Source organism: Prenolepis imparis, unplaced genomic scaffold (assembly GCF_030444845.1).
Source record: "Prenolepis imparis isolate NDT839.2.m4 unplaced genomic scaffold, iyPreImpa1.0 SCAF_6, whole genome shotgun sequence".
Lineage (NCBI taxonomy): Eukaryota > Metazoa > Arthropoda > Insecta > Hymenoptera > Formicidae > Prenolepis > Prenolepis imparis.
Window position 1 is genome coordinate 15,263,245 of NW_028141164.1, and position 23,734 is coordinate 15,286,978.

General features: G+C 38.9%; 1 protein-coding gene, 3 non-coding genes and 1 pseudogene across 4 annotated transcripts; all 5 read right to left on the minus strand.

Moving 5' to 3' along the window:
* Positions 1 to 2,476: 2,476 nt before the first annotated feature.
* Trnaa-ggc (transfer RNA alanine (anticodon GGC)) lies at positions 2,477 to 2,552 on the minus strand. The gene has a single exon. It is a non-coding gene; the product is annotated as a tRNA-Ala (tRNA).
* A 266-nt stretch (positions 2,553 to 2,818) lies between these two features.
* On the minus strand, positions 2,819 to 2,894 carry Trnaa-ggc (transfer RNA alanine (anticodon GGC)). The gene has a single exon. It is a non-coding gene; the product is annotated as a tRNA-Ala (tRNA).
* A 266-nt stretch (positions 2,895 to 3,160) lies between these two features.
* Trnaa-ggc (transfer RNA alanine (anticodon GGC)) lies at positions 3,161 to 3,236 on the minus strand. Its single transcript has one exon. It is a non-coding gene; the product is annotated as a tRNA-Ala (tRNA).
* A 9,617-nt stretch (positions 3,237 to 12,853) lies between these two features.
* On the minus strand, positions 12,854 to 13,405 carry LOC145937789 (uncharacterized). The gene has a single exon (XM_083041166.1). It carries the CDS (start codon positions 13,403 to 13,405, stop codon positions 12,854 to 12,856), a length of 552 nt encoding a protein of 183 aa, XP_082897292.1.
* Positions 13,406 to 19,142: 5,737 nt separating this feature from the next.
* On the minus strand, positions 19,143 to 22,607 carry LOC145937790 (uncharacterized; annotated as a pseudogene).
* Positions 22,608 to 23,734: the final 1,127 nt, after the last annotated feature.

A 23,734-nucleotide genomic window follows, 5' to 3' on the forward strand; every position in this document is an offset into this window, starting at 1 on the left:
AAGCAGTGGTATCAACGCAGAGTACTAGAGAGAAATTTAGATTATTAATCTTTTATATATATATATATATATATATATATCTTTTAGGATCAGATCAGTCTCGAACTTAGCGCTGAAAATAATATTTTAAAGACGGAAGTGCAGGAGTTTCAGCGGCAATTGGCCGCTGCATATATATATATATAGTGGTATCAACGCAGAGTAGTCGCGAACTTAGCGCTGAAAATAATATTTTAAAGACGGAAGTGCAGGAGTTACAACGGCAATTGGCCGCTGCTTTGGCCAAACAACAACCACAGCCCGTAGTGGTGTTGACTGAGACTGATGAAAATACTCAACCTGCATTGGTGGTGGCTGCTGAAGATAATACACAGCCTGCAGTGGTGGTGGCTGCTCACGATCCACAGCCTGCAGTGATACCCCCAGAAGATTTTTTAAAGGATTCATTGCAATGTAAGTATAATAATAAAGAATAATAAATAAAAATAAATATTAAATAATATAATTTTTTTACAGTAAAACAGAAAGCTCGATGGGCAAGAGCCGGAAGAGGCCGACTACGCGGACGCGGACGTGGCCGTGGCCGTGGACGCGAACGTGGCCGCGGACGCGGAAATACAATTATTAATTATATTAACATGTAATAATATATTATATAATTAATTTTTTTCAAATATATCTTCTTTCCCTTTAGCCTCCTTCTTCCTCTCTCTCTCTCCCGCCACAAAACTTAACAAAAATTTATAAATTTTTATTTGTTAATTATTATTTAATTATATTCGCTGCTTTTTAAATTTCTATACGCTAATTTAATTATTTTTTCAAAATTAATAGAATAAATATTAAAACTTTTGTTTGAGATATGCCCAAATATAATATTAATAATTAAATTTTCAACAATTTGCAATATGGGATACGTAACAATAACAGTAATATTATATGTAAAAATTATAGTTTACAAAAATTAATTTAAAAAAATTAATAAACTAACATCATAAATAGTAAAAATAACAAACAATAATAAAACTAAAAAAGTAATAAATAAATAATAAAAAAAATAATATTTATAATATTAATAACAATAAAATATTTATTTAATAATAAATTAATAATAAAAAAATAATATTAATAATATTAATAATAATTTATTTACATAAATAAATAATTATTTATTTATATAAATAAATTATTATTAATATTATTAATATTATTTTTTTATTATTAATTTATTATTAAATAAATATTTTATTGTTATTAATATTATAAATATTATTTTTTTTATTATTTATTTATTACTTTTTTAGTTTTATTATTGTTTGTTATTTTTACTATTTATGATGTTAGTTTATTAATTTTTTTAAATTAATTTTTGTAAACTATAATTTTTACATATAATATTACTGTTATTGTTACGTATCCCATATTGCAAATTGTTGAAAATTTAATTATTAATATTATATTTGGGCATATCTCAAACAAAAGTTGTAATATTTATTCTATTAATTTTGAAAAAATAATTAAATTAGCGTATAGAAATTTAAAAAGCAGCGAATTTTATTAAATAATAATTAACAAATAAAAATTTTTAATATATAATTTTTATTAAATATCTAAACATTTAAAAAATACACATATTTAATAATTTAAATAATTATTTTATACAAAATTATATTTTTTAAATTTTTTTATCCTTTTTTTCATCATTATCATTATTATCTCCTTTCCGCTTTTTATTTTTTTTCTGAAATTTATCTTTAAATTCATTCTTCATACACTCCTCCTTCTTTAGCTCCTCTCGTTTTTCAAATTCTTCTAATGCCATTATTAATAAATGATCTAGCCCATCTTCAAGTACTGAAATTTTTTATTTATATATATAGATTAGGTTATATCTTTATATATATGTAATAATATTAATTTAAATAAAACGATTGACAAATTTATAAAAAAATATCATTTTATTTAAATAAATTAATTATTAAACAAGGTTTTAAGATTTTATTGACCAACACTGACTAAGACTAATTCTTATATTATAAGACTTTATTTGGGAATAATCTCAATTCGAGATTTATTTCCCGACTCCCCTCTAACCCCCCTGTAAAATTATAGGCGAGAAAAATATAGATCCGAAAGTCGCTGAATCGGGAATCGAACCCGAGACCTTTCGCTTGCCGGGCGACTGCTCTCATCAACTGAGCTATTCAGACCCTTCGATTCTATACTTTTCTCTGCCTTGATAAACAATTTCAATCAACACCATTATTAGGTCCAGGTGTGTAAATAACAATATGTAAGATGTGATTTGCCAGTCGAATTTTTAAACAAGGTTTTAAGATTTTATTGACCAACACTGACTAAGACTAATTCTTATATTATAAGACTTTATTTGGGAATAATCTCAATTCGAGATTTATTTCCCGACTCCCCTCTAACCTCCCTGTAAAATTATAGGCGAGAAAAATATAGATCCGAAAGTCGCTGAATCGGGAATCGAACCCGAGACCTTTCGCTTGCCGGGCGACTGCTCTCACCAACTGAGCTATTCAGACCCTTCGATTCTATACTTTTCTCTGCCTTGATAAACAATTTCAATCAACACCATTATTAGGTCCAGGTGTGTAAATAACAATATGTAAGATGTGATTTGCCAGTCGAATTTTTAAACAAGGTTTTAAGATTTTATTGACCAACACTGACTAAGACTAATTCTTATATTATAAGACTTTATTTGGGAATAATCTCAATTCGAGATTTATTTCCCGACTCCCCTCTAACCCCCCTGTAAAATTATAGGCGAGAAAAATATAGATCCGAAAGTCGCTGAATCGGGAATCGAACCCGAGACCTTTCGCTTGCCGGGCGACTGCTCTCACCAACTGAGCTATTCAGACCCTTCGATTCTATACTTTTCTCTGCCTTGATAAACAATTTCAATCAACACCATTATTAGGTCCAGGTGTGTAAATAACAATATGTAAGATGTGATTTGCCAGTCGAATTTTTAAACAAGGTTTTAAGATTTTATTGACCAACACTGACTAAGACTAATTCTTATATTATAAGACTTTATTTGGGAATAATCTCAATTCGAGATTTATTTCCCGACTCCCCTCTAACCCCCCTGTAAAATTATAGGCGAGAAAAATATAGATCCGAAAGTCGCTGAATCGGGAATCGAACCCGAGACCTTTCGCTTGCCGGGCGACTGCTCTCACCAACTGAGCTATTCAGACCCTTCGATTCTATACTTTTCTCTGCCTTGATAAACAATTTCAATCAACACCATTATTAGGTCCAGGTGTGTAAATAACAATATGTAAGATGTGATTTGCCAGTCGAATTTTTAAACAAGGTTTTAAGATTTTATTGACCAACACTGACTAAGACTAATTCTTATATTATAAGACTTTATTTGGGAATAATCTCAATTCGAGATTTATTTCCCGACTCCCCTCTAACCCCCCTGTAAAATTATAGGCGAGAAAAATATAGATCCGAAAGTCGCTGAATCGGGAATCGAACCCGAGACCTTTCGATTGCCGGGCGACTGCTCTCACCAACTGAGCTATTCAGACCCTTCGATTCTATACTTTTCTCTGCCTTGATAAACAATTTCAATCAACACCATTATTAGGTCCAGGTGTGTAAATAACAATATGTAAGATGTGATTTGCCAGTCGAATTTTTAAACAAGGTTTTAAGATTTTATTGACCAACACTGACTAAGACTAATTCTTATATTATAAGACTTTATTTGGGAATAATCTCAATTCGAGATTTATTTCCCGACTCCCCTCTAACCCCCCTGTAAAATTATAGGCGAGAAAAATATAGACCCGAAAGTCGCTGAATCGGGAATCGAACCCGAGACCTTTCGCTTGCCGGGCGACTGCTCTCACCAACTGAGCTATTCAGACCCTTCGATTCTATACTTTTCTCTGCCTTGATAAACAATTTCAATCAACACCATTATTAGGTCCAGGTGTGTAAATAACAATATGTAAGATGTGATTTGCCAGTCGAATTTTTAAACAAGGTTTTAAGATTTTATTGACCAACACTGACTAAGACTAATTCTTATATTATAAGACTTTATTTGGGAATAATCTCAATTCGAGATTTATTTCCCGACTCCCCTCTAACCCCCCTGTAAAATTATAGGCGAGAAAAATATAGATCCGAAAGTCGCTGAATCGGGAATCGAACCCGAGACCTTTCGCTTGCCGGGCGACTGCTCTCATCAACTGAGCTATTCAGACCCTTCGATTCTATACTTTTCTCTGCCTTGATAAACAATTTCAATCAACACCATTATTAGGTCCAGGTGTGTAAATAACAATATGTAAGATGTGATTTGCCAGTCGAATTTTTAAACAAGGTTTTAAGATTTTATTGACCAACACTGACTAAGACTAATTCTTATATTATAAGACTTTATTTGGGAATAATCTCAATTCGAGATTTATTTCCCGACTCCCCTCTAACCCCCCTGTAAAATTATAGGCGAGAAAAATATAGATCCGAAAGTCGCTGAATCGGGAATCGAACCCGAGACCTTTCGATTGCCGGGCGACTGCTCTCACCAACTGAGCTATTCAGACCCTTCGATTCTATACTTTTCTCTGCCTTGATAAACAATTTCAATCAACACCATTATTAGGTCCAGGTGTGTAAATAACAATATGTAAGATGTGATTTGCCAGTCGAATTTTTAAACAAGGTTTTAAGATTTTATTGACCAACACTGACTAAGACTAATTCTCGCCTATAATTTTACAGGGGTGTTAGAGGGGAGTCGGGAAATAAATCTCGAATTGAGATTATTCCCAAATAAAGTCTTATAATATAAGAATTAGTCTTAGTCAGTGTTGGTCAATAAAATCTTAAAACCTTGTTTAAAAATTCGACTGGCAAATCACATCTTACAAATTAATTATTGTTTATATTTTTACCATTTTGAAATTCTTCAATTTCTGTTGATATATTTAATTGATTCATCGTTATATTTTTAATTTCAAATCCATTTGTTTCATTTATCAGAACATTTTCTATTTCTTTCGGTATATTATTTTCTTCAACAATTGAATTTTCAAATTCATTTGTATTAATTTGATCATCTTCAATTACTGAAATTTTTTAATTAAAAAATATATTAGATTATATGTTAATGTGATAATATATTAATTTAAATAAAACAATTAACAAATTAAAAAAAAAATAATTTTATTTAAATAAATTAATTATTATTTATATTTACCATTTAGAAATTCTTCATTTTCTTTTTCTATTTCTTTCGGTATATTATTTTCTTCCATGATTTTATTTTCAAATTGATTTTTATTCGTTTGATCAATGATGACATTTAATATGTGAAACCAGCTACTAATATATATAGATATAGATAAATAGATAGTCATTTCTGAAATCACATGTAAATAATACTCATCACCTCTAAGGGGTGATTTTTGCAAAATCTAACTGAACAAAATAATTTAAAAATTTTTACGATTTAAAAAAAACAATACATTAATAAATAAATGCTCTTACTTAATAACAACATTTAACAATCACGCCACTACCCAAAGATGATTTTATTAAAATTATATGTTTCTCTTTTATAACTACAAAGTTTTTTAACATAAAATAACATTTTTTAAATGCGCACGCTAGTGATTAGATGCGTGGGTGGGTGAGTTGGGGTGTAAAATTAAAAAAAACCACATAGTAGCCATCTCTAATAAATTTGCTAAATTTTACTACCAATTTCTTGAAAATCGTTCAATAAATTTGTAAATGCGTGAGTGGGTGCGTTGGTGGGTGCGTATGTAGACATAACTTAAAAAAAAACACATACAGTAAACATCTTTGAAAAATTTGTGTGAATGCGTGTGTGGATGCGTGGGTGGATGCGTTCATATATAATAGTCATCCCCGAATAATTTTCGAAATTTTGGTACCAATTTCGTGAAAATCGGTTAACAAATTTATGAGTGCGTGGGTGGGTGTGTGGGTGGTTGCGTGTGTTAGCAAAACTTAAAAAATTAAAAATTTGAAAATTTTAATACCAATTTCGAATCGTTCACCAATTTCGTGAAAATCAATGAACAAATGTATTAGTACGTGGGTGGGTGCGTGGGTGGTTGCGAGGGTTTGTTAAAAAAAATCACATATAATAGCCATCCCCGAAAAATTTGATAAATTTTGTTACCAATTTCATGCAAATAGATGAAAAAATATATGATTGCTTAGGTGGGTGCGTGGGTGGTTGCGTGGGTTGGCAAAACTTTAAAATAATCATAATGGTCATCCCTTATAAATATCGAAAATTTTATTACCAATTTCGAAAACATCGGTTAATAAATATGTGATTGCTTGGGTTGGTGCGTGGGTGAAGGTGTAAAACAAAAAAAATCACATATAGTAGCCATCCCCGAATAATTACCGAAATTTTGGAACCAATTTATTGAAAATCGGTTAACAAATGTATGAGTGCGTAGGTGGGTGCGTGGGTGGTTGCGAGGGTGGATTAAAAAAATCACATATAGTAGCCATCACCGAAAAATTTGCTGAATTTTTTTACGAATTTATTGAAAATCGGTGAACAAATGTATAAGTGCGTTGTTTGTTTTTTTGGGTGGTTGCGTGGGTGGGCAAAACCCACGCAACCACCCACATACAATGTTTTGGAACACCCTAAACACATTGGCATAAATGGCGTAAAAATCTGTAAAAAAAATTATTTTCAGGAAAACATACCCTCCTCATTGAAAAAAAAAAAATTTTTTTTTAAATGAAAATAAACCCCACAGCAGCCACCCCCGAAAAATTTGCAAGATTTTGGTACTTGTTTAACAAAAATCGGTCCACAAATGTGGAAGGAGTTCGCGTACATACAGACAGACAGACGGACGGCACTTATATATATAGATATGTTTTTTAGTAAAATTCTTAAATTTTAGATTTTTTTGTAAATATAAAAGAAAATAATATCTATATCTATATATATAAGTACCGTCTGTCTGTATGTCTGACCGCGAACTACTTCCACATTTGTGGACCGATTTTCTCGAAATTGGTACCAAAATCTTGCAAATTTTTCGGGGATGGCTGCTATGTGGTTTTTTTTTAATTTTTACACCTCCACCCACGCACCTACCCACGCACTAACAAATTTATTGACCGATTTTCTCGAAATTGGTATCAAAATAGTGCAAATTTTTCGGGGATGGATACTATTTGGTTTTTAAAAGTTTTACACTTCCACCCACGCACCCACCCACGCACTCACACATTTATTGAACGATTTTATCAAAATTGGTACCAAAATTTTGCAAATTTTTCGGAGATGGCTAATATGTGGTTTTTTTAAGTTTTACACCCCCACCTACCCACCCACGCATCCACCCACGCACTCACATATTTATTGACCGATTTTCTCAAAATTGGTATAAAAGTTGTGCAAATTTTTCGGGGATGGATACTATTTGGTTTTTTAAAAGTTTTACACTCCCACCCACCTATTCACGCACCCACCCACGCACTCACACATTTATTGATCGATTTTATTAAAATTGGTACTAAAATTTGGCAAATTTTTCGGGGATGGCTAATATGTGGTTTTTTTAAGTTTTACACTCCCATCTACCCACCCACGCATTCACCCACGCACTCACATATTTATTGACCGATTTTCTCAAAATTGGTATAAAAGTTGTGCAAATTTTTCGGGGATGGATACTATTTGGTTTTTTAAAAGTTTTACACTCCCACCCACCTATTCACGCACCCACCCACGCACTCACACATTTATTGATCGATTTTATTAAAATTGGTACTAAAATTTGGCAAATTTTTCGGGGATGGCTAATATGTGGTTTTTTTAAGTTTTACACTCCCATCTACCCACCCACGCATTCACCCACGCACTCACATATTTATTGACCGATTTTCTCGAAATTGGTACTGTTGTAACCGTAAACACTATGACACAACCACGACCTAAAAACCCACAAAAGAGAACGCAGAATCAGCATTTCGAAAGATATAGCACGCGCCTCGAAATCAAAAACGCAACCGATTGCATACACGCGTTAAGACATCGCGACACAATCGAGATCACAAAACGCAGACGATGCAAAACCGATTGCATACATGCGACACATTAACCGAAAAACAAAACCTACTTTCGGGTAATATAAGCGTGCCTGATTAACTCCTCGGGGCCGTATTCCGAACCGAAGAAGACAAGTAATTACATATAATATACTGCGAGGACGCGCTGCGATTCGACATACCAAAGAATTGTACACGTGAGTTGGAATAAACTCTTCTCTTGTGACCAAAGTGTTCTGTTCACCACCCTCGACACTCGGATTCCCAAATCCTAAGACGAACGGACCCCTCACAGTATCCTACAAATCCCGTTGTACCCTGAGAGGCACAACAAGTGGCAGCGGTGGGATACTGATACTGATACTGAGCAATAAAGGATATCTGACAATACAAGATTCCTGACAACAAGAGAGATCTGCCAAGTACGGATCTGCCAACATCGTCAGTGCTCGAGGACCTCAAACAGAAAACCGAGAGAAGCTGCAGCGGACCAGAATAGGAGCATCCAACCACAAGACAGCGCAAGAAGCCGACCACAGTAATTCGGGGACGCCGCGGAGTGCGACAGGAGACTCCGGCGCCGACCAACAGCTGACCGTGCGGAAACGACAAGCGAGCGAAAGAAGAATGCGTACCGTTATACTGTAAGTCAGCATATTGTATAATAACAGCCTGAATGTCGACACCGTCAAAAAAGAAGGTCACATTTCAACGACCCCGTTTTTTAAGCGCACCGGCGAAATTAGCAAATAGATTCGGCTTCGTAACGCCCGTGCAAGTAGTAGAAGAAGCGGCCCGCGATATTCGCGATAGCGTACGAAAGAACCTCGAATCCGAATACCCAGGCGTAAATCCGGAAGCACGCGAACCCGAAACCCAAGGCGTAACGGACAACCAGTCCTCGCCGCATAATAATAACGAAGCAGGACCGAGCAATATCGATCGAACAACGGTTGATCGCGTTTCGGTAAGACGAAACTACTCCCCCGTGTCGTACGATAGTAGTATTTTTGAGATACCTGGCGGAAACACTATGACACACCCCACGGTCCCGTCCGACGACATAGATAGAGAAATCGAGCGTATGCGAACGCAGACTAGGCATGGCGCCGCCGCCCATTACGAGGATGCGGGACGTCCTAGCGAAGATCCGAGCAACGCGGTATTAGTCGAGGTTTTGCAGAGCTTCCGAGAAATGCAAGAGGAAATGAGACACCTCCGCGACCAGATGCAGGACCTACGTATTAACCGAGAAGACTTAAATAGAACGCGAATAATACACGAAAACCCCTATGCCGACATCTCATATGGACGAACCGTGAGCGATGTGCCCAGGCAAACCGCACATCTGCATGGTTTCTTACGGCTGAAAGAAGCGCGAGACATGATACCTGAGTTCGACGGAACCTCCCAAGCCAGACTTAAAGAATTTCTAAGCGCCAGCTCCTACGCTATAAAAAATATTAACCTGGTAGACGAAAAGACGCTACTAGAAGCGATACTCTGCACCAAGTTAAAGGGGAAGGCTATGCTCGACTTTGAAACACGCGACATAAACAACTTCGCCCAACTTAAAAGGGAACTGGAAATCTGCTATCTAAGCAAGAGGAGCACTACCCATCTTCAGGTGGAATTCAACACCCTGAAGCAAAAACCCGGCGAAAGCGCCCGGGAATACGGACTACGCGTCGATAATTTAGCCATGGAACTGTACGAATCCATGATCGAGGGCAGGCTTTCGGCAGCGAGCGCAAGCGCATTATACTCGATACTCTTCAACAACAACCCCTGCAGAACTTCCAGATAGGCCTCCAGGAAAACATCCAGCTGATGGTACGAGCACAGCATCACACGACGCTACAAGACGCCATCGCACAAGCCAGCGCGGAAGAGAAAGTGAAGGGCCCGACAGAGCAGACACTACGACCCGGACCGACCAGACTACTTCACACGCAGGACACATCAATAAAACTATACAGTGTCACAAATGCGGGAAGACAGGACACCTCGGACGAGACTGCCGCACGAGCAGATAAGCCAACAGATTCTCCTTGCCAAAACCACAAGGGAAAATCAACGTTATTGAGAAACATTGCACCTACTGCAAAAAATTAGGTCACGGTCGTAACGAATGTTGGAGTCTGCACGGACGCCCGGGAAATACGCAGACAAGGACAAACGGAAATAAGAGCGCCCAAGGCCATTCTAACACTAGTGGACAGCGAAAGAAACATACCACACCGGAGGATGAAGAAGACGAGGAAAACCTGAAACGGCCGAGACCCGCGGTCGAGTATCAAATATCGCAAGTAATCACACAACTACCCACTACTACAGGTCTAGATCTAGTGACTCTGCCCATACAAGAGGCAAAGAAGGGAAGGTTAAATTTACTCTTCGACACCGGCGCAACCGTGACCTTAATTAAATTAAGAAATCTAAAAGGGGAAGCCATGATCTACGAAGAGAAAATGGCATTGACCGGAGTGACGGGATACCAGATCCAGACCATAGGAAAAATCGAGGCCACAATAATCTTGAAGGACCGAAAAATACGGCATCCTATCTACATCGTGAAGGACGATTTCCCCATCGACTACGAAGGAATCTTGGGAGTAGATTTCTTGCAAAAGCACAAGATAACGTGTGATTACGACAAAAAACAGCTATAACTAGCAGAGACAATATTAAAATTACGCCCGTACCGCGCGCTAATGCTGAAGCCGCGAAGCGAAACAATCGTCCGAACCATCACCGACTCGAATAAGGTAGGCGTGGTGCGCGCCGAGGAAATGCTGCCCGGAGTATTTATCGGACACTGTCTCGTAGAACCAGAAGAATTTTCATGCCCGGTTAGCGTTATAAATACAACCGAAAAATACATTAAAATGTCAACTCCATGGGTAAACGTCGAGGAAATTACGAACACGGTGGCTCGAAGAGATAATGTCCCGCCCCCGCAGGAAGCGCCTACACTCTCCCGCAGAGAGCAAATAAAAAATTTACTCCGACTACAACATCTCAATCAAGAAGAAGTAAAAACATTGCTTCAAATCTGTGAGGAACGTGTTTTACCTTAAAGGAGACGCGCTGACTTGCACTCCGACTACGTCACACGAAATCGCGCTCCGAGCTGCCAGTGCACCTTTTTTTTTTTTTGGCGCTGTGGAAACCTCATGGTACCACTCACCCCCCGGGTAGGGGATGAGGGTTATGTGGGACTCCTTGTCCCCCATCACCGATCCACGTATGGATCGGCGGTGGGGTCCAAGACCTACCGCACTAAAACCACAGCAGGTGCCTACGCTGGCGCTTACGTGGATGGCAAGGAACTGCCGAAGCATTACTTCTTGCCATCCCCTGGCCTTACCTTCTCGGGGAGCATCTTCCCCGTGAGGAAGATACTCCCCCCGCGAACACATCGTGCGGGCCTTCCCGGTTGCGGCGCAGGGGGGCACCGACCCCACGCCGCGCCCTCCCAAAAAGTTTGGGGGGGCGGGGTCACGGCTCGAGAGTTCCCGTTCGAGCCGCCACCCCCCGCTCCCGGAATGGGGCCCCCTCTCTCTCCCTAAAGGGATGAGAGATCCGGCCGACGCTCCGAGAGCTCTTCTCCTAAGAGTTCCCTCCCAGAAGGGGAAGGAACCCTCCCGCAGGCAGTAGTGCCCTCCCACCGGCGCTCTAAGGCACCGGTGAGAGGGCCGCCCCTGCCGCGTCCCTACCCGGGGGACCACGTGCAATGGGGCTCCTAGTGAGCCCCTGTGGTCCCCGCGCCCCCTGGCCGCGGTTCCCTCCCTTTACGGAATTCGACCATCGGCCCGGGGGCATCGCCGAGGTCCTCCCCAGGGAGGTGGAACTCGGCAGGGGCGGGAACGGATGCCGCCCGACTCCCGGCCGCAGGGCTTACGCCGAGCGGTCGCCAGCCAGGCGACACCCGCTCCCGCCCTACTCTGTCTTTGCGCAGGGCGAGGGGGGCACAGCGCCCCTCGCCCGGCTACTCCTCCCTTACTCCACCATCGGGCGGGAGGGCACAGCGCCCCTCGCCCAGCATCCATCCCGCTTAGTTCACCTCATCAGGGGGGCGTCTCCTTGTTCGGCGACGAGGTGGTCCGCCACCGCGACCTCGCCTTGGCGGACCGCCCCCGCCGCCGCCCCCTCCACCTCGGGCACCGCCCCTTCCCCGCGCCCCCTCGGCCCTTCCTCGCCGGGGCACCCAGGTGGGGTCGTCCCTTTCTTCACGGGATTCAGGGGTAAGCGTTTGTCTATCCCGTCTCTCCCGCTCCCTCTCTGCTTCCTCCTTCTGCGTCATAACCTTGAAGCAGAAGGAGGAGACTGCCCTCCACTTTTCGTCGTCTACCAGCATCTGCCCAACAACGTTGGGCAGATGCAAGTCCTCTCCTATGATGTTGACCAGGACTCCGCGCTCCTCTGCCCATGCAGGGCAGAACTCCAAGGTGTGTTGCGCGGAGTCCTGGTCCTCCCCGCAGTGATGGCACTGCGCCGTGCGTTCTTTCCCAATTTTACACAGATATTCACCGAAACATCCGTGTCCTGAACACCTGTGTAGTGTGAAACGATGTCCCGCCGTGAGACCTCTCCATCCACTCTTCCAGTCTAGGCCTCACGGCCCCGACGACCCTGTGCCCCGAATTTGTATGGGGCACATTTGACAGGTACTCATCAAACTTCCCTGTCATTTGTCGCCGGGCTTGGAGCCTGAGGATGCCCTTAACCCTGGCAGTCACTTGCATCCCCATTTCACGGAGCTCGCGCTGACGCTGGTATACTCCAGCATACATGTCAGCACGAGCTCCATGGGGAGCATCCCCGCCAGAGTTATGGCCGCCGCATGCGACACAGTCCTATATCCTCGGACGACGTGAATGGCCACCCTTCGCTGGACACGCCTTAGCGTATCCTTGATGCGTCTGGTGGCCATCGCGGCGTCCGCCCAGACTGGCGCTCCGTAGAGCGCCACGGAATTGACTGTGTTCGCGTAGAGTCGACGCACTCGATCATCCGGCCCTCCTAGGTTTGGCAGCAAACGGCTTAAAGCCGTCGCCACCTTATCTACCTTTATGGCCAAATGATCCTTAAAGCCCCAAGTTCCATCCAGCAATAGTCCCAAGTATTTAATGTTAGGACCCAGCCGGACGGGGACACCGTCCACTTGGACATGGGCCATCGGAGGTCTTCCACGTGTACCATCGTGAAAGAAGGCCGCCTCGGTTTTCCGAGGGGCCACTCCTAGACCCATGCCCTTTATGGCACGCACGGTGCATGCCACTGCCATCTCTGCCAATATCCTTGCTTCCCCCCAGTCCTTTCCCCCGGCCAGTACTAGCGTGTCGTCTGCGTAGCAGCCGACCTTACTGCCGGGGGGGAGGGCAGACCTCAATACACGGTCGTACGCGAGGTCCCACAGCAGGGGGCCTAAGACTGACCCCTGCGGGACCCCGCAGTACACCTCCCTCTAAGAGCTGCCAGTGCACCTGTAAATGTACGCCCATACCGATTGCCGGAGAAACACAAAAAAGAAATAAATAAACAAATAGAGGGCATGTTGAAGGACAAGTTAATCCGATCTAGTAACAGCCAATGGAATGCGCCTTTACTTGTGGTCCCCAAAAAAGCGGATGCGGAAGGAAACCGAAAATTACGCATAGTGGTAGATTTCCGGAAACTTAATAATTTAACCATAGGCGATTCTTTTCCAATATCAAACATAACGGATATACTAGATCAACTGGGAAATGCAAAGTACTTCTCCACCTTGGATCTAGCGTCGGGCTATCATCAGATACCCATGGCCGAGCCCGATAAATGCAAGACTGCATTTTCCACACCGTATGGACATTACGAGTTCAATCGAATGCCATTCGGGTTAACGAACGCGCCAGCTACATTCCAACGGTTAATGAACTCCGTACTGACGGGACTACAAGGGATCAAATGTCTCGTATACTTGGACGATATAGTAATATACGGTAACAGCCTAGAGGACCACCACATGCGACTCGCCGAGGTTCTCTACAGATTACGTAAACACAATTTAAAACTCCAACCAGACAAATGCGAGTTCCTTAGAAAGGAAGTAATATATTTAGGGCACATCGTTACAGAAAAAGGGATCATGCCTGATCCTTCCAAAATAAACGCCGTACAAAAATTCCCCACTCCCACCAAAGCTAAGGAAATACAAGCGTTCATAGGTTTAGCAGGTTACTATAGAAAATTTATAGAAAATTTCTCAAAAATTGCTAAACCGTTGACAAAATTAACAAAAAAGGAAGAAAAATTTGAGTGGAACAGCGAACAGCAAAACGCATTTGACACGTTAAAATATAAATTAACTACCGCACCCATACTAAAATATCCGGAATTCGACCAGGAATTCCTCGTAACAACGGATGCCTCAGATTACGCCATCGGAGCCATACTGTCGCAAGGCCCGGTAGGACAAGACCGCCCGATTGCTTACGCAAGCAGAATTTTGTCGCGGGCGGAATATAACTATAATACTACGGAAAAGGAACTACTAGCCATAGTATGGGCAGTAAAACATTTCAGGCCTTATCTGTATGGTACAAAATTCAAAATTATCACCGATCACAAACCATTAGTATGGTTATTTAATGTAACGGATCCTGGATCGCGATTGATGCGTTGGCAATTAAAACTTGAAGAATACGATTACGAGATTGTACACAAGGCAGGCAAAGCCAATAAAAACGCTGACGCACTCAGCCGACATGTAGGTGAAATTAATAAAATCGATGAAGAAGAAATTAATAAAATCGATGAAGAAGAAATTAATGACACAAAAACAGAGCGGAAATACACGGAAGAGGAGAAACGCCGCATACTATATGAGTATCACGACGCACCCCTAGGAGGACATCAAGGGACAGAACGCACCATTAACAGAATCCGGTTACTACACAACTGGAAAGGACTGACTAAGGATGTAGAAAACTATGTAGCAAAATGTGAACTCTGCCAAAAAAATAAACTTTCGCGAAAAAACAAAGCACCACTGGTAATAATAGATACCGCAAGCAAACCATTCGAAAAATGCGCTTTAGACATCGTAGGACCCCTAACGATCTCTAGTAATGGGAATAAATATGTACTTACCTTCCAAGATAATCTAACAAAATTTAGTAAAGCGATTCCGATAATTAACCAAGAAGCCGCAACAATTGCAAGGGAATTCGTAACAAAAATTATCTTCGAACATGGTATCCCAGAAAAGGTCTTAACCGACCAGGGTACAAACTTTCTTAGCGAAATGTTCAAGGACGTCTGTAAATTACTAAAAATTGAGAAAATTCAGACAACTGCATACCATCCAGAAAGCAACGGAGCCTTGGAACGATCACACCGTACCTTAGCAGAATATTTTCGCCACTATATTAATGCTGAACAAACAAACTGGGATGAATGGACATCATACACGATGTTTGCATATAACACCACACCGCATACAGCCACGGGGTTCACGCCGTTCGAACTACTTTACGGACATCAAGCGACCCTACCTACGGCATTATCGCAACCCCCGAAGCCGACATATACATACGATGACTACGCGCAAGAATTGAAAGAAAAATTACGCGCCGCCCAGCAAATCGCAAAGGAACACTTAAAAAACGAAAAGGTGAAAGCAAAGGATAAGTACGACAAAAAGTCGAAGAATACCACGTTCAAGGTAGGAGAAAAAGTACTATTACACAACGAAACCGTCCGCAGGGGCCGATCCAAAAACTCGATGCATTATGGACCGGACCATACACAATCATCGACAAAATCTCCGATGTCAATTATAATATTAAAGTAGGACGAAAGATAATAAATACACATGCGAACCGTTTAAAAGCGTTCATAGAACATTAAGAAAGAAAAATTTCGGCACACCTATTTCCATTCCAGAGCGCTAATGGCATGGAAGATGCAGCCTACTACCGCAAGAAAAGACCTAGAAGAGGAATACGAGGTAGAACAATTTAATCGAGAGCCAGGGATATACTTCGAAAAAATCGGTTATTTACCGAACTAAAGGATTTAAGCTCGAGACTACAAGATCTAACAGAAGATCTAGACAACGTCAGTGTCAATCCGTTTTTAAAAAAAACAATTTATATATCCAATATCAGGTAGCACAGCCATTCTTATTATAAGCATAATAGCTATAATATTGTACCGAAGAAATAGAAAACAAAACCCACCACGTGAAGAATAGGGAAAAGGAAAACTCGATCCGTTTTCTTTTTTCCGCGGGGGAAGGGTGTTGTAACCGTAAACACTATGACACAACCACGACCTAAAAACCCACAAAAGAGAACGCAGAATCAGCATTTCGAAAGATATAGCGCGCGCCTCGAAATAAAAAACGCAACCGATTGCATACACGCGTTAAGACATCGCGACACATTCGAGATCACAAAACGCAGACGATGCAAAACCGATTGCATACATGCGACACATTAACCGAAAAACAAAACCTACTTTCGGGTAATATAAGCGCGCCTGATTAACTCCTCGGGGCCGTATTCCGAACCGAAGAAGACAATTACATATAATCTACTGCGAGGACGCGCTGCGATTCGACATACCAAAGAATTGTACACGTGAGTTGGAATAAACTCTTCTCTTGTGACCAAAGTGTTCTGTTCACCACCCTCGACACTCGGATTCCCAAATCCTAAGACGAACGGAACCCTTCACAGTATCCTACAAATCCTGTTGTACCCTAAGAGGCACAACAGTACCAAAATTGTGCAAATTTTTCGGGGATGGATACTATTTGGTTTTTTTAAAGTTTTACACTCCCACCCACCCATTCACGCACCCACCACGCGCGCGCGCATTTATGGACCGATTTTCTCGAAATTGGTACCAAAATTTTTTTAATTTTTCGTGGATGAAAACAATGTGGGTTTAAAAAAAAATTTTTTTTTTTATATTTAGAGGAAGCTTAGTTTTTGTGAAAAAAATTGTTTTCCAGATTTCTATGCTAATGCGTTCAGAATGTTCAAAAACATTGAAAAATAACATTTTTTAAAATGTTTGTATGTGTGTTTGTGTGTATGTGTCCACCGACATTTTTTAAATTTAAATATCTCAAGAACTGTTTGACTTGCAGCGCTCCAATTTGGCATACAAGTAAAGTAGTACAACACTTTTATTTAATGTTATTTTTATAAAAATTCATACAATGTTTTATTTTTTATAAAATTTTAAATTTTTTGAGAAATATTTGTTGTGGTTCTAACTTTCGTAAATTTTAAGATATCCGGATAAATTTTTTTACATGAATAGACTATCGTTAAATACTAAGAAAGGATTATGCAATAGCACAAGATTCGTAAAAGACTATGCAATGGCACAAGATTCATTGTTACTGAATTGAAACCTAATCTTATTTATGCGGAGGTTCTGACTGGTCCTGCCCGAGGTCAGATTGTATTCATTCCAAAGATCGATTTCAATACAAATGATTTCGAACTTTTTCAACATCCTGTATTTGCTCATGGTCAATTCTATGTAGCATTCTCGAGAGTAACAAAAAGGCAAAATGTGAAAATTAAGATGAATTAAGCAATCAAGAACATCTCATTGAGGAAAATACAAAATCTTTTACGAAAAATTTCGTTTACAGAGAGATTTTATAAATTAAATAATTTGAAAATTGTATGAGAGCTAATAATATAGCGAGTCAACGGTGAATAATTAAACTGTAAAAAAATCTTTATAAATAATAAAAAATATATAAAATATTATACAGGGTGATTCAAAACAACCGTTTGTCCTTAAAATGTCGTATTCCTGACTGAATTCTAAGACAATTTTTCCTTTGCCAAAATTTGATCCGAAGCTTAGTTTTCAAATTATTAAAAGAAATATTTAGCGAATTACGGCACGAGTACGGGCGGTAGGCAGGAGCGGCGCAACTCATTATCCGACGCGGGCGACTGTGTGAGGCACTCGCTGCGATCAGCTGTTCGCTACACGCGATGTGTTAGTGTTTGTTTATGTCTGTGTTTTGCGTGTGTGCGTACATACACACACTCTCTCTCTCTCTCTCTCTCTCTCTCTCTCTCTCTCTCTCTCTCCCTCTTTCTCTCTCTCGCACTTACTCACTTTTATTCTTACCTTGTAGAGGTGTTTGATGACTTTACTTCTGATGAATAATTGTTGCACGACTGTTAACAATGAGACGTTCCCATCTGACACACCGAATAATAAACAAATTTTTCTTCTTTCAGAAATTGTATCCACATTTAGAACGAATACACTCACGCACTTGATCGAAAATAAAGAATATATTTATCGATTGTAACAGTTAATCACAATCTCGGTTACTACTGATTGATTATTAAAATCACTCACAAAAAACGCGTTAAATGCAAAGCGCACGTTACTCGATGCGGATGACAATAGTCTGCGACGATGACAACAGACTGCAGTGACGCGACGCGACGCGACGATAACAATCACGGCGTTGCCGAACGTGAACGCGTACATACATTACATGTGATAATAATATGTATAATTTTTAAGTTATTAAAAAAAACATATTATAACGTATTATAATACATTATGCTTTTTTTTTTTTTTTTAATAACAACATTATTTACTGTTTTGCCTTTTTTTCGCAAGCGAGACATAAGAAAAATTAATTTTAGGTTTTTGCGAACAAGATGTTCCACGTATGAATGTGTTGGTTGCTCTGAAAAGAGCGAGTTATTTTTTGGCCGCTCTGAAAAGAGCGGATTTTTAGTTTCAAAAAAATTTATAATAAGTGCTCAAAATGACCACCATCGATTCTAACGCAAGCTCTCATGCGTTTTAATAGATTTCTTTGGACGTTCGGCAACGCCGTCATTGTTATCGTCGCGTCGCGTCGCGTCATCGCGTCACGTCGCGTCACCGCAGTCTGTTGTCATCGTCGCAGACTATTGTCATCCGCATCGAGTAACGTGCGCTTTGCATTTAACGCGTTTTTTGTGAGTGATTTTAATAATCAATCAGTAGTAACCGAGATTGTGATTAACTGTTACAATCGATAAATATATTCTTTATTTTCGATCAAGTGCGTGAGTGTATTCGTTCTAAATGTGGATACAATTTCTGAAAGAAGAAAAATTTGTTTATTATTCGGTGTGTCAGATGGGAACGTCTCATTGTTAACAGTCGTGCAACAATTATTCATCAGAAGTAAAGTCATCAAACACCTCTACAAGGTAAGAATAAAAGTGAGTAAGTGCGAGAGAGAGAAAGAGAGAGAGAGAGAGAGAGAGAGAGAGAGAGAGAGAGAGAGTGTGTGTGTGTAGGTACGCACACACGCAAAACACAGACATAAACAAACACTAACACATCGCGTGTAGCGAACAGCTGATCGCAGCGAGTGCCTCACACAGTCGCCCGCGTCGGATAATGAGTTGCGCCGCTCCTGCCTACCGCCCGTACTCGTGCCGTAATTCGCTTAATATTTCTTTTAATAATTTGAAAACTAAGCTTCGGATCAAATTTTGGCAAAGGAAAAATCGTCTTAGAATTCAGTCAGGAATACGACATTTTAAGGACAAACGGTTGTTTTGAATCACCCTGTATACCAAAAATATAAGGATTATTTTCGAGAACACCAGTCTGTTTACGATAATTAACAATCATTTGCATACATTTTAATACTTCTTCATAAAGTAACACAGGAACCGTTCTTCCTAATTTACCGCGTATTCTCATTCGTACATATTTGGATAAAGATTTATATAATTCAGGTGCTTCTTCTTTTGAAACTGCCGCACAATTTTCCAAATTTTCAATTAAAACACGCTCCAGTTCACCAGCATGTCTTCTATTAAATATCATAATCGTTATTAATGTTGTTTCAGCTAACATACGCCATGCGTGAATTGAGAAACCATCTGTTTGTAAAAATTCTAAAGCTTTTGTGCGTTCAGTTTTGAGACAAGCATTGAATATCTTTATATCATTTATAGATGGCAAAACAATATTTTTTTGCCTTTTTCGATGCCCTTGAGTTTCAAACACAATTTTATTTACAGTAACAGGATCCTCTTCAAATAATTTCAAAAAATTTTCTACCACAGTTTGTTTGCTAAAATCTTGTTTCTTAATGCACATACTTCTTAAAATTTTCCCAATTTGTTTTATAAGTGTTCCTAAAGATGATGCAATGAATGGTATTTTATATGTCCAAGTCTTTTCATCGAATTGTGCGAGTTTATTAACAGCTTTAACGCATTGTTCATAATTTGTTGGATCATATATTGAAGAGAAATCTATTATACTATTATCGAGATCTTTCAAAACAATAAGAAATCGTCCAAGTAATCTCAGTCGCGCTCTGATCATATCGTGCTGATGTTGGAGACGATATTTCTGACACATTTTATTACCAAAACCAGTTCATCATATCTAATAATTTGAGTTACGCTGTCTTCCCTCATTACTTTGAGGATATTCCCTTTTTTGCGTACATGACGCAAAATGATGTCTTATATTATTTTTAGAAAAAAACCCTTTGCATTTAGCACAATGAATAAAATCGGTTGCTTGTCTATTCAATTGTTTTCTTGGACGCCGGCATACAATTAAATCTCTTTTATTTAGTTAGAATTAGTATTATATGTGAAATTTCCTTTTCGTCTAAGTAGACCAATAATCTTCTTTCGTTCCGGGTTACCTGAAATAATAAGTACAAAATGTATGATAAATTACGATTAAATTAAAAGTAAATTATTAAAAATTTTACACACAATATACACAATAAATTATTAATATTTGAAAAGTATCAGAAAAAAATTGTTTGATCAAATATTATAGTTAGCAAAATTTTTTATATATTTTTTTTTAATTTAAGGATTCTTGTTTAAAATAAAGCTATACATATAATTTGATAAATGAGATTCCTTTCATTAAATGAGTTTCTTTTTATTTCATATAAAGATCATCTCTCTGATAAGATCATCAAAAAATGAATACTTAGCAAAATATTTTACTTGATAAAATATTTTATCCTAATATTCTTTATGTAAGATGTTTTGTAAAATATTTATTCTTTGAGGTTATTTTATATATTTTATTTACCATTTTTTAAAATTATTTTATCGAATATTTTTGTACGTAGAATTATGAGAAGAATTTATTTATGTTTATCGTATAGAGAGAAGATATTTGTCTGGTTGCACAGTTTTTTCAGTATGGAAGAATTTTGGAATAGATTTGATATTAGTTGAGGAAACAAAATACACTATTTCAATCAAAGTCATCTCAATATATAATATTTATCAAAAGTAGCATTTTTGACTTTAAAGAATAAATCCAAAAGCAGACCAAATCCAATTTTCATATTCATAAATCCATAAATTAATATTTTACTGAATGAAATGTGTTTAAACTTGAATTAGATTTCCGATTAGAAACAAAAAGATAAATAATATCTATCAGTTTTATAACAAAACTTTAATTTAATTTAGTGCAAAGAACATTTCAAATAAATATTAAATCATAAAAATTAGATTTATATGCTTTGAGTTGAGTGAATGCAACAACACTGTATTGCAAAAATTTGCAAACAATACTTTAGTAGTATATGTACAAGTTAGATATGGAAATGTGTTAATAAGAAACATGATACATTAATAGTTTTCGAGTTATGAGCGATTGAACAAGAAAAATTTTTTGAATGAAATTAGCCGAATATAGATAACAAAATTTTATTTTTCATACAATTTTGAGTTATTAACTTGAATAGAATTTCACTTTAAAAAGCATAATTTTAAATATATAAAGTATTAAAATTTGAAAAGCTATGATAAATGATTTTCTTCGACATTTCCACATTAGGAACTGCGATTTCTACATTAGGACCTTTGATTTCAATTAACTTTTAGAATATTCTAAATAGTATTGACAACTTTGTATATAACATACAACTTACCCTTAGGTAAAAGACGAAACTTTTTCACATCTTCTTCTTCTCTATGTACTGTTTCTAAATGCCTTGCAAATTGCGTTTGAAATGTTTTACAATATAGGCACATACTTAGTTTCAATTTAGGATTGTCAGAAGTTTCCACATACATATTTCTATCATCACATATTTTAGATGAGTATGATGATGTCAAATTTAATGTACTGTTCACAGATTTATTTTTACTTGTATTAATCGTACGTTCATGTGTATTTTCAGTTTCATCTTCATCTTCATCTGTGTCCTCAAGCATAGAACAATCTGACAAATAAAAACTATCATCTAAATTATTTTTAGATGTAACGGATGTATCATCAGACTTATTCGAATTATTATCATTGATTTCACACTCTAAGCTTAACTGATTCTCTATGAGTGTAGATTCTGCAACTGGACCGGATGTATCATTTGAAATATTATCGATAACGTAAGTCTCGTTTGAATTTGAAGAAACATTGTTATTAGCGATACTATACGTATTATTCAGCTGCATATTGTTGTATGTAATATTATCAATCTTCTTTGTATCCACTGGAATCTTTTTTAGTAATATCTTAACATTTTGTATTTCCAAGATCTTCGGAGTTTTTTTAGGATTTCTACATTTCTCAATGACATTCGCATTTTCACATATTTTAGAAGTAGAAACAAATTCATTACAACATTGAACGCTCTGTTTTACATCAGAAACCTTACTTAATATGAATGGGATCCGTTAGCGCACGGTGCGATAGCGCACAACCCGATAGCACACGAAAAATTGAACACAATTCCCGATAGCCCACATCCCTTTAGCACACATCCCGATAGCACACAATGCAAAAGGCGCATCATCCCGATAGCGCACAATGAAAAAGGCGCATTATCCCGATAGCGCACAATGCAAAAGGCGTATTGTTCCAATAACACACATCCCGATAGCACACATCCCGATAGCGCACGGTGCGATAGCCCACAGCCCGATAGCGCACGGTGCGATAGCCCACAGCCCGATAGCGCACGGGGCGATAGCCCACAGCCCGATAGCACACATCTCGATAGCACACATCCCGATAGCACACATCCCGATAGCACACGGGTCCGAAGCACCCCCCCACACCCCCACCACAACCCCCACACCACCCCCCACACCCCCACCCCCTGTGTGCTATCGTGCTGTAGGCTATCGCACTGTGCGCTATCGGGCTGTGGGCTATCGCACCGTGCGCTATCGGGATGTGTGCTATCGGAACAATGCGCCTTTTGCATTGTGCGCTATCGGGATAAGGCGCCTTTTTCATTGTGCGCTATCGGGATGATGCGCCTTTTGCATTGTGTGCTATCGGGCTGTGTGCTAAAGGGATGTGGGTTATCGGGAATTATATTAAATTTTATTTGTGCTATCGGGCTGTGGGCTATCGCACCGTGCGCTAACGGGACCCTCCCACTTAATATTGTCGAAACATTTTCGATATCGTAATTCACATTTGCTGTGCCAATATTTAACGTAGCATTGAAATTGGTAGCTGGTGAAGAATCTGTAAACAAAATTTATGAAAATAAAGTAGAGAATATTTATTGTGTGTAACTTATGTTGCAAAAGCTATAATGTATTGTAACGCAAAATATGTAAAAAAAAAA